Source organism: Vitis vinifera, chromosome 15 (genome assembly GCF_030704535.1).
Source record: "Vitis vinifera cultivar Pinot Noir 40024 chromosome 15, ASM3070453v1".
Lineage (NCBI taxonomy): Eukaryota > Viridiplantae > Streptophyta > Magnoliopsida > Vitales > Vitaceae > Vitis > Vitis vinifera.
This window is the reverse complement of record NC_081819.1, coordinates 4,854,148-4,872,922: the sequence shown is the minus strand read 5'-3', so window position 1 is coordinate 4,872,922 and position 18,775 is coordinate 4,854,148. Positions and strand designations below refer to the sequence as shown.

Here is an 18,775-nt window from a genome sequence, read left to right as displayed (position 1 = left end):
TCAATGCCTTCTTCTGCAATATAGCATTCAGCGATGCAACCTTCGGGTCGATTACGATTTCGTACATAGCCTTTTAACACTTTCATGAACCTTTCAAATGGGTACATCCACCTAAGGTAAACTGGTCCACAAAGTCTCACCTCTCTTACAAGATGCACAGTAAGATGCACCATGATATCAAAGAATGAAGGTGGGAAATACTTTTCAAACAAGCACAATGTCACCACAACCTCATTTTGTAACTCATCTAATGTAGGAACATCAACCACTTTACTACAGAGAGTATTGAAAAAAGAACTCAATCTACAAATGGCATTCCTCACATGCTTTGGCAAAATAGATCGTAATGAAACAGACAATAATTGCTGCATTAATGTATGGTAGTCATGGGATTTCAAGCCATAAAGCTTCAAGTCTTCCATTGACACAAGGTTTCGAAGGTTAGAGTAGTATCCATAAGGAACCTTCAATTGTGAAAGAGTTTGGCAAAATACCTTCTTTTCCATTTTCGAAAGTGAATAACATGCAGGAGGGAGATAGGTTCTCTTTGATTCAAACTTTGGTGCCAATTCGCTCCTTAAGCCCATGTCTACAAGATCTAAACGACAGTTCAGTCCATCCTTTGTCTTACCTGGAATGTTGAGTAAGGTACCAATGATGCTTTCACAAACATTTTTCTCAATATGCATTACATCCAAATTATGATGAACATGAAGATATTTCCAATACTCAAGATCAAAGAATATGGACTTCTTCTTCCAACAATTTGGATTGCTAACTTTGGATTTACCACGATTAAACTTTTTTTTCCCCCATGAATTACAAATGACTTTGACTTTTTTGAGAATTTCCTCTCCAGTTAATATTTGTGGAGGTGGCCTAAACTCTTGTTCACCATCAAATGCTTTCTTTTGTTTCCTAAATGGATGGTTGCAAGGAAGAAATCGTCTATGTCCTGTATATGAGTTCTTTTTTCCATGTTTCAATCTACGAGAATATGTTTCTTCCCCGCATATTGGACAACCAAAATATCCTTTAACTGTGCACCCAGACAAGTTTCCATACGCAGGGAAGTCACTGATTGTCCATAATAGAACAGCTCTTAATGTAAAGAACTCTCGTTGATGTGCATCATAAGCCTAGACTCCGACCTCCCACAATGTTTTAAGATCTTCTATCAACGGTGCTAAATAGATGTCAATGTCATTACCAGGTTGTCGTGGACTTGAAATTAACAAAGATAACATCATAAATTTTCTCTTCATGCACAACCATGGAGGAAGGTTATAAATTATCATGAGAACAGGCCAACAACTATGTTTGCTACTTAATGAACTGTGAGGATTTATGCCATCTGCTGAAATGGCAAGTCTCAAGTTTCTAGGTTCTGAGGAAAACTCGGGCCATCTATGGTCAACTAGCTTCCATGATGGTGAGTCTGATGGATGACGCATTTTACCATCGAAATCTCTTTCTTCGGCATGCCATATGAGCTCTCTTGCAATTTTTACTGATTGAAACATTCTTCTAAATCTTGGAACTGGAGGGAAATACCACATTACTTTCGCTGGAACCCCCTTCCTCTTTTTAGTTCCTGTTTTATCTGTCTTCCACCTTGAAGTTCCATAAGTAGGACATGACGATGCATCTTTCAACTCATTCCTATAAAGGATACAATCATTAGGACATGCATGTATTTTCTCATATTCCATTCCCAATGTATTCAATGTCTTTTTTGCTTCATACATAGACAAAGGCAACTCATTATTCACAGGCAACATATTTCCAAGCATTTCTAAAAGCTCTGAAAAGCTTTTATCAGACCACCCAAAGCGTGCTTTTAGGTTGTACAATTTAATCAATGCAGACAATTTTGTAAAGTTTCTACAACCAGGATATAACGGTTTTTCTGCATCTTTCAATAATCTTTGAAATGATTCTGGGTCATTTTTACAATCCTCCTGTGCAGCTTGAACCATTTCTATTGTACTACCCACATCATCAAATTGAACTTTATCATAATGTTCTACTCTTGTAGTTGGTGGTCCACTTGGAGCTACCTCTCCATGCCAATACCATGTATAGTAACTTTGATCAATTCCATGGAAAAACATATGCTCTCTAATCTTTTGAGGAGTATGGAATATCATATTACCACACTGTAAACATGGACATTTAATGGAGTTTTTATTTACAGAATTTTGTATTGCAAATGTGATAAAATGTTCTACCCCATCCTCATACTCCTTCGATCTTCTATCCTTTGAGATCCATGAACGGTCCATTTTTTAATAACAAACTTCCAATAGTGATCAAACTTCAAATTGAAGAAAATATCAACATTTTATGTGTCATTCGTTTAGCAACCTCGCTTTCTTCTGTTCAAAGAATAATCAATAATCAATTTAATACAACATTTGTTTAAGAGGCTAGATTTAAGAGAAAAAGGGTGAGCATTAATTTTCTAATCATTATGACTTTTGTACATATATTTACACTATTGGAATAACACGCTAATTATTGACAATTTTTAAAAAAGCCAAGAAAAAAAAAAAGTCATTGTATGTGTTATATGTAGTAGTGATTACGAAGCTATAAATGTTATTGACCTTGAGTACTTGCATTAAAGGTGATGCATAACCTCAATTAAACAAGTGCATATTAATATTATTAACATATACAATTCAAGCTATGTTGCATGTTTTATGCCATCTAACATCTCCAACATTGTAAATTAGGGAGTGGTTCATATCCCATATAGGAATACATAATCTCTATGTGTCAACTGCTAATGTGCTCAATTTAATTTTAAAAAAATTTTGGCAGCATTTCCATATGGTTCTCCAAGTACACAAAATGGACAAAACATAATATGTCACCTTGTCCAAGTATGTACCCAGAGAACAAGAGGAAATAGTACCAAAATTTATTTAAAATAAATTAAGAACAAGCAATTAACTTCATAGATATTATGTTTTCCTACACTGTCCAATCGGACAATTCAAGCATCATTTGTAGAGAAAAGATCTTTATCACATGGTAGACAATTTAAAAGTTGTCAACATGAAACTAGCATAGATAAAACCATTTTCACCTTTTGACAACTAAAATGTCTTTACTATGTAATAACATAAACTTTTGTCTCACAATGATACTTGAACGGGAACTCTAAGGTTGCATGCAAGCATAGTTGAGTAAAATTAAAACATGATTACTAATTGGAATATTACAACAAAACAACATAACTCTCATTCTATCATGTTTATCTTAAATATGTAACATTTAACATGGAGGCCTAAAAGCCTTTTCACAACTTAGAGAGCAACATCTTCTACAAAAAGGTCCACACCAAATTTAATCAAAATAATCTAAATTGACAATTTTAAATACACATCAAGTAATTATCCTACAAAACAAATAATAAGACAATCAATATTTAATAATTAATTTTATTTTTGTCTAAATTTTAGCCTATAATGGTATTTTGTGAACTATATAATTTAAACTTGTCTCTATGTTGTGCTTTTGCATTTGGTTTTTTTTTTTTAGATTTGTGTTTTTGAGAAGAATTCACAAGCATTATAGGGATAATATATGGTTTAACATATATCTTTTTCATTTAAAATAAAAATTATGAAAATAAAAATATTTTTTGTTTGATTAAAATTTTAATCTCTTTATTATAAAACTAATATAATATACATCTAAATAAAATGTGAAGAAATTCTAGATGCCTATGTAAAATAAATAAATAGTGCATCGTAATGGAGAAATCGAGAATTAATTTTAAACCATATATCATAATATAGGAGCACATAGTAATGAACATGGAACATAGTGTTCATAATTTTAAAATTTTAATAAAAAATTTTTGAAATTATAATTTTAACCTTTTAAGTATCTATACTAAGTAATCATGGTAATAGGAAATTTATCCCAAATACCCCTTAGAGCCAAATATCCTAAAATTGTTTTTAGGTTATAATTAAATTTTGTGTTATCAATTTTATTTGTACTATTTTCTATTTTCAAATGGTTTGGTAAATTATTTTAATATATTTATAATCAATCAAGTAAATTATTTTAATAACTTATAATATATATATATATAATAGGCTACCAAAAAATAATTTGTGAAAAATGCATATTTCATGAGTTAGTTCAAAAATTATCATTTGGTAATACAAATTTTCAAAATCACAATTAAAATTTACCAAATGTTAAATGTTTATGAGAAAAACATTTTCGATTATTACCAAAGACTTCCAACATTATGATAAATGCTTCCAAACTACCTTCAATATATTTTAGGTAGAATCAATAGTATTTGTGTTATAATTATATTTATTTATTAAATTGATTTTATTTATTTGGATTAGAGAATTAATATATTTACTAAAATTATATTTTTCCCATCCTTTTTTCCAAAATCAAAATAGATTTTATAGAAAATATAGAAAGTAGAAGAAGAAAAGTGTAAAATAAAACTAAATTTAATGAACATCTAAATTTTAATTCAATTTTTTAACGTACTACATTGTATCAAAATATTGAATTAATGTATATATGGTAATATTTAATTAATTAAATATAGTAATTAAAAAATATTGTAATTAATGAAATATATATTTAATTAATATATATATATAGTAATATTAAATTTACTAAATATTTAATTAATTCATAAAAAAATATTTAAAAATAGTATAAAGATAACATAGGAATATTTAATTAAAAAATATTAGGGTGTCAATTCCATTTTCTATTAAATGGAAATAAAACCAAAATATTGCCATATAGAATTTATCCTATATAGAATATTCCTATAAAACCAAAAATATTTAAGGTTTATTTTTAATTCTTTGAAATGCTTTCTATACATTGCCATATAGAATTTATCATATATAGACGTGCACACACTAAGTGATCCACGATTGTCACTCTTTTGACTTCATTAAGGATTCCAGATCAAATAAAGTAAAAAGTCTCAAAAATGGAATAAAACATTGATATATTCACCAAAAAAAATAGCCCAAATTTTGCCATCAAGAGAAAGATATATAAGAAAATTTTTGCAATTTTTAAATGCTTTGACCAAATGAAATCTCTAAATAAGGTATTGAATATCCTAACAGTTGGAATTACAGTTTAAGCTTTTATTGCCCATTAAAAAAAATAAAAATCAGAGGGTAACAAGCTAGAACTTTTTAGTGAATCATTTTTTTTTTAGCCCAATTCCATGTGTAGGTTCCATTAATTGCATGATTAGCTAATCTAGGCTTCCAATAGAAAGAAATTTCCTTGCTGAGAAAACACTCTATGCAAAACTGATGTCTCAGTGCTCAGGCCCATAGTTCCATTCGGAACTTATTCTGGGCTCCAAAGGGTTGTGGCCATCCAACATGTACTCTCGAGTCCTGCTAGGACTGCCCTTAAGACTCCATGTTTCAAAATCATCCTCAAACACATTCATTTCGTTCTTGGGAAGAAGCTATCAACAGGGGATGCTGCAAAGCTCCTCCAAGAAGAAGCAACAAGAATCATTTCATTCCAAAGCACAATAGAAAATTTTTCCATAATTGTTTTTTTTAGGGAAGAATCACTCACAAAGTGCTGCTTTCCAATTGGAGCACTCCACTTCAAACCACGAACAGGGATGAAGCTCTCATTATCCCAATTCACCAAAGCCCAAACATTTCTCTCACCACTCTCTTTCTCTTTGAAATTGGAACAAAGCAGCCAAACCTGTACATACCCAAATAAACATCAAACTAAATTAAAATTCAAAGCCCCAAAATCAATTTCGAAATAAATTTTCTGCATATTTGTAACTGATTTATCCACTTTCCCTACAACCAAACACTCAAAATGAAAAACCACTTACTTCAATCTTGAGAGACCAACGAAACCCTAAGATTTTGAAACAACAAAGACACCACCACCAATGCTCCCAGCCAAGGCTTTCCCCTCTTCTCCATTTCCAGACATTGACGTTCTCTACACCACTCTGAATACCAACCAACTACAACCCAAATCAAAATGCACTCAAAGAAACCAAAAAATTTAACCTTTCCAACTGAAATACCAGATCTTGAAAACTCTAATAGATTGACTGCGTTCAAGCTTTGAAAACGCATGATTCCAATTCTATTTTTTTTTATTATTGTTTTTTTACCCACTGTTAGAAATTACCTGACACAATGGAGTGTTTTTGGGTGTCTCCGATGAGGTGCTCTCATTATCACCAGTCAGTAGTTGATCATTCGATAGTTGGGCGTCTCCGACGAGTTTGCTAAAGGCAAGAAATCAGGGCATCTCCGACGAGTTTGCTAAAGGCAAGAAATCAGGGATGATGGGTTTAGTTTTCTAGGTTTTTTCAGATGAGGCGGGATATTTGTTGAGACAAAGCGGGATGTTTGAGAAATGGGGAAATATGACTATATATAAATAATAGGAGACAATGACACTTCTTACAACTGCCAAGAATGATGAAGTGCAATAATGACGCTTACATAAAACACCATGTTTATAAACCGCCATTATTCTTTTATACAATTACTGTTCATTGCATTCCTTGTCACTTTTTAGAAGCGCCAAGGATTTAAACGCCATTATTTACAATTTTTGTAGTAGTGAACCCAGAGTCATTTCTTTTCCATTTAGAGCCCAGAGTCGTTTTCCATTTATGACCCCGAGTCATTTCTTTTCCATTTATGACCCCAAGTCATTTCTTTTCCATTTATGACCCCAAATCATTTCTTTTCCATTTAGAGCCTAGAGCTCTCGACCTAGAGTCGTTTTCCATTTATGACCCAGAGTCATTTCTTTTTCATTTAGAGCCCAGAGCTCTCGACCCAAAGTCATTTTCCATTTATGACCTAGAGTAATTTCTTTTCCATTTAAAGCCCAAAGCTCTTGACCTAGAGTCGTTTTTCATTTATGACCCAGAGTCATTTCTTTTTCATTTAATTCCAAGAGCTCTTGACCTCGAGTCATTTTTCATTTACGACCCAGAGTCATTTCTTTTCCATTTAGAGCCCAAAGCTCTCGACCCAGAGTCGTTTTTTATTTACGACCTAGAGTCATTTCTTTTCCATTTAGAGCCCAGAGCTCTCGACTTAGAGTCATTCATCTCATCCACAAATAGGCACCAAGGTATTCTTTCTAGTGTTTCGAAGGTTTTTGGATCAGACTACCATGGCCATTGCTACCATCACATTAAAGAGAACTTTATTAGTTTTCTTACAAAACATAGCATAAGGGAAAGGAAAGGAAAGGAGAATGCTTTGGAAATGCTTAATGTAGTAGCATACGCAAGCTTGGAGTGTGATTACCTTGTTGCCATGGACATGTTGACAACATTTAACGCCCACTTAGCTAAGTGGATTGAAGATAATTCAGCCGAGCATTGGTGTATGTCAAAATTTACAAAAATGCATTGGGATAAATTAACAAGCAATTTGGTCAAGTCTTTCAATTCATGGCAAAGACACGAGCATCATCACAACATTTGTGTTTTTTCATTGAGCATATGGATAAGGTTGGATCTCTTCTTGATGACCACCATAGCGTAATGTAGAAATGGAAAGGCTCCTTTGGTCCAATGATTGAAGAGAAAATTGCAACCAACATTGCAAAGAGTGAAACCTACCCCACACATGTATATATAGGAGGTTCATCAAAGTCTCCATTGGAAGCACATATCTTGATGTTGACTTGAAATGCCGAACTTGCACTTGCAAAGCATGGAAAATGTTTGGAATCCCATGTGACCATGCCTGTGCAACAATACACAGATTGAGATTAGATATTTCTGATTATGTTAACGAATGTTTTAAATTGACATCTTAGGAGGTGATCTACTTGGACACCATGCATACTTTGGTAACACATGACATGCCAAAGTACATCCTGATGGATCTATTAGGGACTGCTTGAAATACATGTTCCCATCTCTCCTTTATCCATTAACAAGATGACCTCTAGTGAGACTAAGGAAATGTCGAATCGAATCACAATTCATGTTGAAGAGAACAGTCCACTGTTCCCGCCATAATGAGCCTGGTCCCAACCATGCTAGTTGCAAGAATCCATTGCCATGTCTGAGAAATTAGAGGCCAGTTGATGACAGTGGCTCTTATGTTTGAATTTTTCACTTTTTTCCTCTGGACTCACATTAATTGCATTATAATTGCTCCTCTTCCCTATCATCTGTTGTGGTTTACCGCTATGCATGAATGTTTTTTATTTATTTCAGTGTTCACTCGTTCATTTATGTAGGAAATTCACTTCATGGAAGACCTCATTACAGCTCTAGTATGTTAAACAATATCACCACTAGTAAATGGCACAAAAGGGGAGTTTGGCATATATATTTGTTTCTTTGTTGTTTTTCGTGTCACTATTTTCGTTGATAATAAACTGTCTTCACATTATGTGGACTAGAGAAAACTAAGTTATGTATTATGAATACTTCAATTTATTTGGTTTTTTAAAATAATTCTATGACTGCTACTCTTTAAATAATGTTACAGCTTAATGTGGACGAATTCCACTGTTATTGACGAGCCTGCTGTTTGATACATTGTCAAAGTAACAAAAAAAAAATGGAAAAAAAAGTGGTGGTTGGTGATAGGTGAGAGAAGGGGTTTAGGGTAAGTTTGGAATGTTGATTATTTTTACTATTTGAGTGAATATTTTGAGGGTTATTTTCCTCAAAATACAAATCCTTTGAAAATTAGAAGTTCCCAAGTTCTAAAAAATGTTATTTTTTTAGATGGGGCATGATTACATAATTCCCCCATTATGTTATCAATGGCTATTTAGTAGGTTATTTGTAACTTTCTAAACTAGTTACCTTTTGCACCTCTTTCATACATTTGGACTAGGTAATTCATGGATGCCTCGAATTTGCTCTATACTACCTTTGATTCCCCATTTGTTAGTAGGAACCCCAAAAAACTCCCAATCCCACCTTAAATATAAACTTTATTAGGTTTAATTGAACTAAACTTGGGGTGTACAATGTAAATAACTTAATACTTCCATTAGAACTTGATACAAAAAATAAAAAAACTTTCAAAAGCAAATTCTAAACAAATCAAAATCTTATTATTATTATTTTTTTAAAAAAAATAGAGACAAAATAACTTTTACTGAAGTTTATTTTTTGAAAAGGTATGCCTTAGAAAAGCCATTAAAGAAAAAAATTCCAAAAAAATTATCTTTAACTCTACAACATGAGAAATTTGACCTATTTTCTGTACTTTGTAAAATTTTAGCCACAACTAAATCAATATAAAAAGACAAACTCGAAGTTTTTCAATCCGAAGAACATTAAAGGCTATAAAATTTAATCATAAACATTATAATTTCTTTCTTAATTCATACCTCAAGTTCTAAAATTATGGATTGAACCTATAGTTTTAAAACCAGGGGTAGTCTAGCAACAAAACTCTCAATCTCAAGCTAATTGAGTGTTCCCCAAAGGGTCTTCATGAACATCAACATATAGGTGCTTCCATGTCATAAAAAAAGGTGGGAAATCCCATATATGGTGGCTTGGGAAATGTCAAAAAAGGAGGCATCCCACTGTCTCAAAGCAATTATTGTTTGTATTAATATACCTATCATGCGCCAAACATACGATTTTAGTCTTATATACATATAAGATTCTAAACAATAAACATGGCCATTTATAGTTTGTTTGTATTAATATATTATTAATATGATAATATGCTAAGATCTACTTGGACTGTACTTTTATACTTTTAATTTATCTATGTGTCTTTTTTATAAATAAATTCAAGTGAGACATGTCTATCTATATATATTTTAGTAATTAATGTTAACCTCTAAAATTTAAAAGTTCCAATTACAATGTATTTAAAAATTTTGAAGCATTAATGGGTCAAACATTCAATCCTTTCGGGCATTGCAACTTGGCTACCAAGAAAAAAGAAACTCATTTACACATTACACACAACATCAAACATATCTCTTCTAATTTGAATGGTATTTCTGCCAGAGCTGCATGTGAGATTTAGAGCTTGCCAACACATGAAACAGAAGATTGAGGGAATGGTATTTCTTACAATTTTCCAGCCAGCAGGTTGTTTGCATGATAAACAGAAGACACGGGTCAAGCCCAAACTAATCATTTCATAAGTTGTTATCCCTAAGCAAGAATCGAACACGCTAGCACTGCATCCATGAACAAAATAATAATTCTATCTGTAATAAGAATCGATCACATTGAGAAACCTACTAGCAAGTGTCTGGTATTGGGATCCCCGCATGTACAACAAAGCCCTACAAGGAGGACATTCATCAAACAAATATACAAGAAAAATATGAAACATAAAATGTCGATAGCAGTGGTAACAGGAGATCCATGTTGGATTTTGGTCGGCCATGGTTGGTTTCGGTGTTGCCAGAACTATCACTCTCCTTCACCCATGCATTTAGAATTAAGTTGAAGATAAAGAATACAAATATTGTAAAAAAGGACTTAGATTCAATGAGATTAATCAGAAAGCAACAACTTCCACCTGAAAAGGCAATCTGATTAGATATATATTAGAAAAAAAAAATTAACAACTTCTTTCAGATTCTTGACCAAGACACTGAGAGCCAAACAGTTATGGATGTGTTAAGATATCCGGAAGAAGAAAGAAAATATTAGTTCATATATTTGTACCTGATTGATGATGAACAAGGCAGAGAAGAAATTGCTGAATGTGAAATCGACAACACCCAAGTTATCAGATTCTTGAAAGCTAGCAAACTCGAATTTAATTTTCTGGAGAAAGTGATAGAGAAACAGTTATGATTGTTAAATATGAAACAAAGAAAATGGACTGCTTGAGATGCATCTCCAGAGAGAGAGAGAGAAAGAAAGAAAAGAGCTGTGAGACTTTTACCGGATCGATGATCATAAAGACCAAGAAATTGTTGACTGTGAAATCAGCAACGTCCAAATTATAAGATTGTCTCAGATTGGTGAAAGCTAGCAAGTTGAATTTTTTAGGGAAAGTGAGAGAAAACGAGAGTTTGTTATTGGTTTGAAAGAGAGACAGTTATGAATGCGAAAGAGGAATAGTGATGATTTTATACTCTTTAACAGTCATGCAAGATGTCACTAAACTCAGCCACCTTCATATTACCACCTTGCCATCACGTGTTTTTATATTTAAAAAAAAAAACAGTAAAAGAATATTTAGACATCATGAATTTTTAAAATTACCCTCTATTTTTCTTTCCAAACAATGATAAAATATTTTGTTCTATTAGTTTTCAAAAAACATAAGATATTCTATATTTTTATTTTGCTTGATATTATTGTCTTTTAAAGATAGTCGTACCTCATCCTAATTCCATTAAATATTATATGATCATTTGAAAGAGATATATATTTGGACAAGCTAGGTTGGTCAAGCCACCATATTACAAAATAATTGCACTCTTTTATGAATCCAATCTCATAGAGCTAATTTAATACTTTCATTCTAAATAATTTAAACCTTAGAAATTATATATATATATATATATATATATATATATATATAGAGAGAGAGAGAGAGAGAGAGAGAGAGAGAGAGAGAGAGACTTTTGCTATTCCTAGAGACTTGCTATTATATATATAATTGTGAACGACCACATATTTATTCATAGAGACTTTTTCTATTCCTCTTAAAGATTAAATATTGTATTTAATTTTGATTTTGTCTACTCCTATAGACAAGAGACCTAGATCAATGAAAATCATGTTTTTTTGAGTTACAAAACTCTTTCACATTCACTACAACCAATGTGATATTTAGTTGACAAATTTTTTTGTTTAAGACTGAAATTTCATCACCAATTATAAGTCTTGTGATATGAAATGGAGATTTTGTAATAGAATACTTTACCATTAAGTTTTGGTACAAAATTACTTTTTGTAACTAAAGAAGTGACATAAAAATTTGATACTCCTATATGACCGAAAATTTTTTGATGACAAAATACATATATTTGTGATAGAAATATTTGTCAGTAATTTTTAATTTCCAATGATAAATAATTTTTGTAACAAAATGATCAACTATTTTATATAAAATATATATACTTACTGTGTACAATTAGGATATTATTGCATTATGGAAAAAATAAAATTAGAAATTAGAAATCACTTATCATCAAAATATATACATTGGCAATAGTAGTTAGTGACAAAAAATAGTATCACTTTTACAATTAGGATAAAATAATATCATCAAAATATTATTGCATCTATGCACTAAGCGCATTTGTTCTTCATGTTCTCCCCACAAACATCAGTTTGTTTTGAAACTTTGCATTCATCATTTAACACTTCTTTGTCTCCTCGTAATCATCAATTAACGTCTTACTTTGTCTTAAAACTCTAACTCTAAACACAAATCCACTACAATTTGAGTAATTTCAATTCTATATAGTCGAATCTAAGCTCCACTTTGATAAGATTTACATTCTCGTTTTTTCTTTTCTTTTTTCTAAATATTATTTCTACATGTTTTCTTTCTGAATCAATTGAGGGAGGATGCATTTCATATTGGATTAAAAAAGATCATTTATGTTAGATTATACTATTGGAAGATATTCTTAATTGGTGGATATATAAGAAGATTTGTTTTCTATAATAAAATTTAAAAGAAAAAAAGAAAAAAATATGAAGGAAATATGAAAAATAAAATAAGTTGTTTGCGTCTTTAAATTTCTTTACATGGCCATTAATGAAGAATAGAGAAAAGAATAGTCATAAGTTGAAAAGAATAGTCACAAGTCAACTTTTTTTACCATCGAAGAATAAATGAAGAAAAAAAAACATAATCAAAAGGGAAAAAAAATGAGATGAAAATAAAAGAAAATTTGTGCTATGGTAGAAACAAAAATAAAAGGGGTATTTTTATCTAAAATGAGTTATCTTTCAAGTTTTGAAAAGAACCAGTTATTTCCACAAATATGGTAATCATTCGGACCGTTTTTTATTACTACTATCTATTTTTTAAATAAAAAATGTATCCAAGGAACAATTATTTTTTTACATTTATATAAACAATTAATAATTTGAACATATATAAGTTTTTAATTATATATATTAACCAATTAATTCCTTTTATATTTTCATTTTATTGAAGAATTAAAATAATTTTAAAAGTGTCATACTTTACTAAATATTTTTAAAAATTATTGTATCCTTTTCAATGGTATGATTTATGAGACCAAATGCCCAATTAGAAATGTGAACTACACAAACACACGAACCATATAAAAGTGCTACTATTTGAAAATATTTTAATTGTGACAAATTATTTGCTCGTGTATATATATATATATGATAAAAAAATCTATTATGTTATAAGATTATTTGTTATTAAATATTTTTTGATAAAAATAAACATCACAAATTATTAGACCACACAAATTTATAAAAATACACACAAAAAATTAATCATAAAAAAGTAATTAATTAAATAAAAGTAATATTAAAGATTTATATATATTTTATGATGAATAAATATCATCACAATAACATTTGTTAGTTTGCATTGATAAAGGATATGACTTAGAAAATTTAAAAATTGATTTTTTTATTTTTGATAGAAAAAATTTTATTTTTGAATTTAAAATTGTTTTATTCAACATTTTAAAAAAAATAATAATATCTGTATGCAAATAAGAATTAGTACTACATTTATGCTTTAAACATTTAACCCCATTTGAAATTAATAAAAATACTTTAAAAAACAAATTCTAAGTAAATCAATATTGGAGTTTCCAATTTTAGTTATAAAATGAAAGCTTTTAGTGAAATTTTTAATTAAAAAAAAAAGGTTTGCCCAATAAAAAAAAATTGAAAAATTAATTTTTGGCAAACAAAATTCATTATTTTTTCTCAAATTTGGCCTATTTCCTTTATTTAGTGAAATATGAAGACCACTAACTCTAAATAAAAGGACACACTTGAAGTTTTTCAATCCAAATGGCACTAAAGGCTTTCAAATGAGAAAATTTACTCATAAATATTAAAAGAGGTTCTTTAATTGGTACCTCAAGTTCTAAAATTATGGGCTGACCCTTTTATATTTTATTAATAAAGATAAGTTAAAATAGGGTTTTGCATCAGATGGAATCATTTCAGCTAGCTTAAATTCTTAGATTATTAATTCAAGCAATTGGGATTCCAATTAATTGGTCAGCTATTCAATCCTTTTGGGCATGGAAACTAATTGGTATCCAATTAATTGGTTGCTGAATGTGAAATCAACGACACCCAAGTTATCAGATTCTTGAGAACTAGCAGACTTGAATTGAATTTTCTGGAGAAAGTGATACATTTATGCTACAGAAAGAAAGAAAGAAAGAAAGAAAGAATGAAACAAAGAAAGAAAAGGGTGAAGAGAATTTTACCGGATTCTTGAACAACAACCAAGAGATGTTGAATGTGAAATGAGCAATCTTCAAATTATAACATTGTCTCCGATTGGTGAAAGCTAGCAAGTTGGATTTTCTAGGGAACGTGAGAGAAAGCGAGACAATCATGAATGTGAGAGTGGGTTGGGTTTTTATTTGATATTTTATATATTATATATAGGGAGAATTATGAGTTGGGCCCAAAAATTATCAAAGCCTAAAGCCCAAGCCCAATTCTCCCTTATATGTATAAAGTTTAAATATTGGGTTTTTTTTGTCCATTTTGAGGTGTTTAAATATTTTGGACATGTAAATAAGAAATTCCACTACTTAAAAACAAATAAATCATGTCAAGTTTAATCTTATTTATGATTAGGAGAATTTTAAAACATATAAAAATCCTAGTAAAAGCACAAATAGATTTTGTTACTTTCATTTTTTTAGTTTAGATACGACATTAATTAATTATTATACATTTTATACTAGTCATATTAATTACGGGGTAATGTGAAAAAAATGATAATATATTCATATTTTTACCATTTTAAGATTATTTTAAACTATTTCTAAACAACCAAATAGTTCATTAATTTTGTTAAACATAAATACATCCATAGTGAGTAGCAATCTCAAATGTTATATCTTTGAAGCTAAGTCCCTATTTTCTCTTAAAGTTTTAGAATTCAAATCATAGTTTTAATTCAAAAAAATCTATTACAAAGCCTAAGTTCAAGCAATTGAAGCAAGAAAGGTAATAATTAATACACATGTACTGTGTTTCACTTTAAAAAAGGAGACCCTTATAAAAGAAAATGTTGTGAATTTTCTTTAAATTTATGCAGAGAGAAGAATAGAGGACACTTAAGGTAGTGTTTGTTTTTTTGGCTTTTTACCGAAATCAATTTGTTTTTAGAATTTAAGTTGTTTGTTTTTCTACTTTTTCATAATTTATTATAAACTTTTTGCCAAATAGAAAAAGCCAAAATATGTAAGTTTTTCTAAATAGAAAAAATAACAGATTGATTTTTCTTTACTTCTTAATACTTAATAGAAATAAAATACTACAAAAACAAACAAGCATTAAGGTTCTATTTAGAATTAAGCAAAAAAACAAACATCACCTTAGTTTATTATTCTATATGGTGCACCCAACACATTCTTCAAAGAAAATGATTCAATTCAAGAAGGGTAGACTTACAACACATAAGAGAGAAACATGAGCAACTTAATGACATCATTTTATCTTTTTGCCTATTAAAATTAGTCAATAAAATATGCATTTCTCCTTTTATAGTGTACCCATTCGGAACAAGTTTTACCTGATAAAAGCAAAGGCAAAGAGAAAACTTCAGTCTAAGTGTAATTCACCATGCCTTTCAAATAGAAATAGTTTAAAATAAACCAAGTGCACCAAAGAAAATGAATTGCATCACTTTAAAATTTTGATAAAACTTTTTAAGAATGGTACTTAATTAACAATGAAAAAAAACTTCAATTTTTTTTTTGTCAAAAATATTTTTAAAATATATATAATCAAATTTTTTTAGCTTTAAATTACTATTTATGGTTCTTATAAATGAATGAAAGTTTATTTTGATTCTTATTTTACTATATTAAATATCTAAAATAAAGGAATTTAGTTTTAAAGAAATTAAATTTCAACATAAATAGTTAAAAATAGATTTTAGTTTAATTTAATTCTAATAAACTCCTTTCTAAAAAATGAATTACCATAAGTAGACCTGTCTATTTATTACCATAAAATCCCTTCTCAAAAACAATTGTCACAAAAAAATTAATCACCAAAGAAATGAGAAGGACAATAGGAGACTCACTTGAATACCATTTAAGTGCCTCTTGAACCTGAACTTTGAGGGTCAATCTTCCTTCAATGTACCAAAGTAGAATGCAAAAATACATTGTGAGCCATTATAACACAACTAACAACTCCTACTACTTGTCAAATTATTTTTGAGCTAAGGTTTGGAATCACAACACCTAGAAATAGATTCAAAGTCAAAGTCAGTTTATCAAGGATGCAACTTAAGAAAATATTTCATAAAAACATGGGAAAAAACACTTCATATAAAAAATGAATTTCTTGCCTATTAAAAGTTCCTTTCCAATGGGTTTAAGTGTCACCGAACATCCCAATGAATGAAAGGACCATTGTTGCAATAACAACTGCAAAAACAACTTCCAACTTCCTCACCCAATAGTTTTCAAGAAACAAAAGGATAAAACTTTTCATAATAAAAGAATCAAAGAAACCCCTATTAAATAATCAAGAAACAAAAAGAGTTACCAATCTTCAACTCCAGCCCAAAGCAACAGAAACCTACAGCTAGGAATCACCTCTTGGATATTATCCTCGATGACGGCCAACTCTACCATGACCCAAAACAGTCCAACCCATTTGACACTCTTCCCTACAAATCTATGCAAGATGATGCCCTATGGCCACCCCAACCCTTGGTTACAGTAGCCGGATCAAGAACCCCACATCCATTACCCACAATAACTGGATTAAGAACGCCGTAACTCTAGATCTGGGCAAGATGATGCCTTATGGCCACCTCAAGCCTCTCCCACAATAGCTGAATCAAGAACCCCATATCTGTCACCCACAATAACTGGATTAAGAATCTCATAACTCAAATACATGTTTTTAATGCCACTTGGGTCACTATAGATTGACAGATATTAATTGATTTGCAATAATTTAAAAAAAAAGCTTCAATCTAGGGTGAGCTACATGGGTAACTCGATAAGTTTCCTAAATAGGGTTTGTCAAAGTTAGGGTTTAGGAATGAAGAAGGATATGAGAAGGATGTGTGATAATGCCCACTGGTAAGTCTCCTACAACCCCCATTTAGTCTTGCTCACGGGTTGATTTTGGACGAGCATTTAGGGGGAGGGGGGTTTGAAATGGTTGAGGAAATGTTCAGTGGATGAGAGATCGTGGAGGGGAAGAAATATTTTAGGGAGATATATTTGTACCCATAATTCAATGACACTTTAGAAAAGTGCCAAGGTACATTATTAATGCTACGACACTGTCATTATATACCGAGTTATGCGTAGATGGCCCTTATCAAACAATGACGCTTCTAATAAGCGCCATGAATTGAAAAATATTACACTAAACAATGGCACTTTTAATAAGCACCAATGAATATAACATTATAATCTAAATAATGAAGCTTTTTAAAAGTGTCAAGGAATCAAACGTCATTATTTTGAATTTTTGTAGTAGTGTTATATCCACAATTAATATTTAACGAAAATAAACGATTTTGTATCATATTTATTAACATATAAAAAATTAGAGATAAAATTTTAGGATCCATTATTTAATTGAATGAAAATCTTACCTTTATCCTTAACTGGTACTATTGTGTCATTTCCAAATTTTATCTCTAAATTAAAAGTCTATCTAACTTAGAAAGCATCTCTTCTCTACAACACATATGACTACTATAGATTGTATCCAAAAATCATGTACTTTTGTTTTCATTCTCTGCCAAACGAACTGCCGACTGGTTGTCACAGTACAATGGAACTGCATAGTCCACTAGTTGATGTAGATCATTCATCAGCCGTATAAGCCACGTACTTTCTTGAGCTGCCATTGGTGCTGCTCGGTACTCTACCTCCATTGTTGATAGAGATACTGTCGGTTGTCTCTTGCTACACCAAGAAATTGCTCTTGATCCAAGCATAAACACATACCCGGTAGTTGATCTGCGGGTGTCGTGATCTCCTACATAATCAGCATCACAGTAGCCAACTAGCTTGTAATCTTCACCTTTCTTGTACAATAGACCATAATCAATTGTACCCTTCACATGTCTTAAAATTCGTCGAACTGCTTCCAAATGAGGCTTCTTTGGATTTTGCATGTATCGACTCATCACACCAACTGCATAAGAGATATCGGTTCTAGTGAAAGTTAAGTAAAGCAAACTACCCACCAATTGTCGATACATTGTTGCATCTTTCAAGTCTTTGCCTTCGTGTTCACACATCTTGGCATTTGGTTCCATTGGTGTTGAGATCGGCTTACATTCGAGCATCCCGAACTTTTTCAACAAATCTTTGGCATATTTTTGTTGACAAAGAAAAATCCCTTCGTGTGTACGATCCACCTCTAGCCCAAGAAAGTGCTTAAGTTGTCCAAGTTCTTTCATCTCGAAACGAACTGACAAGTTCTCCTTTATTCAGCAAATTTCTTCAACATCATCTCCAGTGATGATTAGATCATCTACGTATGCAAGTACGATAGCTAACTTTCCTCCATTAGCTTTGACAAACAAGCTAGAATCTGCAGGTGTTATTG

The 18,775-nt window shown here is 30.8% G+C and overlaps 1 protein-coding gene and 1 long non-coding RNA gene across 2 annotated transcripts; both read right to left on the bottom strand.

Moving 5' to 3' along the window:
* Positions 1 to 5,619: 5,619 nt before the first annotated feature.
* Positions 5,620 to 6,391, bottom strand: LOC104878477 (uncharacterized). Its single transcript, XR_785321.3, has 3 exons — positions 6,193 to 6,391; positions 5,885 to 6,007; positions 5,620 to 5,745 (listed from the first exon to the last, which is right to left on the bottom strand). It is a non-coding gene; the product is annotated as an uncharacterized LOC104878477 (long non-coding RNA).
* A 10,588-nt stretch (positions 6,392 to 16,979) lies between these two features.
* On the bottom strand, positions 16,980 to 18,482 carry LOC132255162 (secreted RxLR effector protein 161-like). The gene is made up of 2 exons (XM_059743010.1): positions 17,942 to 18,482; positions 16,980 to 17,053 (listed from the first exon to the last, which is right to left on the bottom strand). The coding sequence occupies exons 1-2, from the start codon at positions 18,480 to 18,482 to the stop codon at positions 16,980 to 16,982; spliced, it is 615 nt and encodes a 204-aa protein (XP_059598993.1).
* Between the last annotated feature and the right edge of the window lie 293 nt (positions 18,483 to 18,775).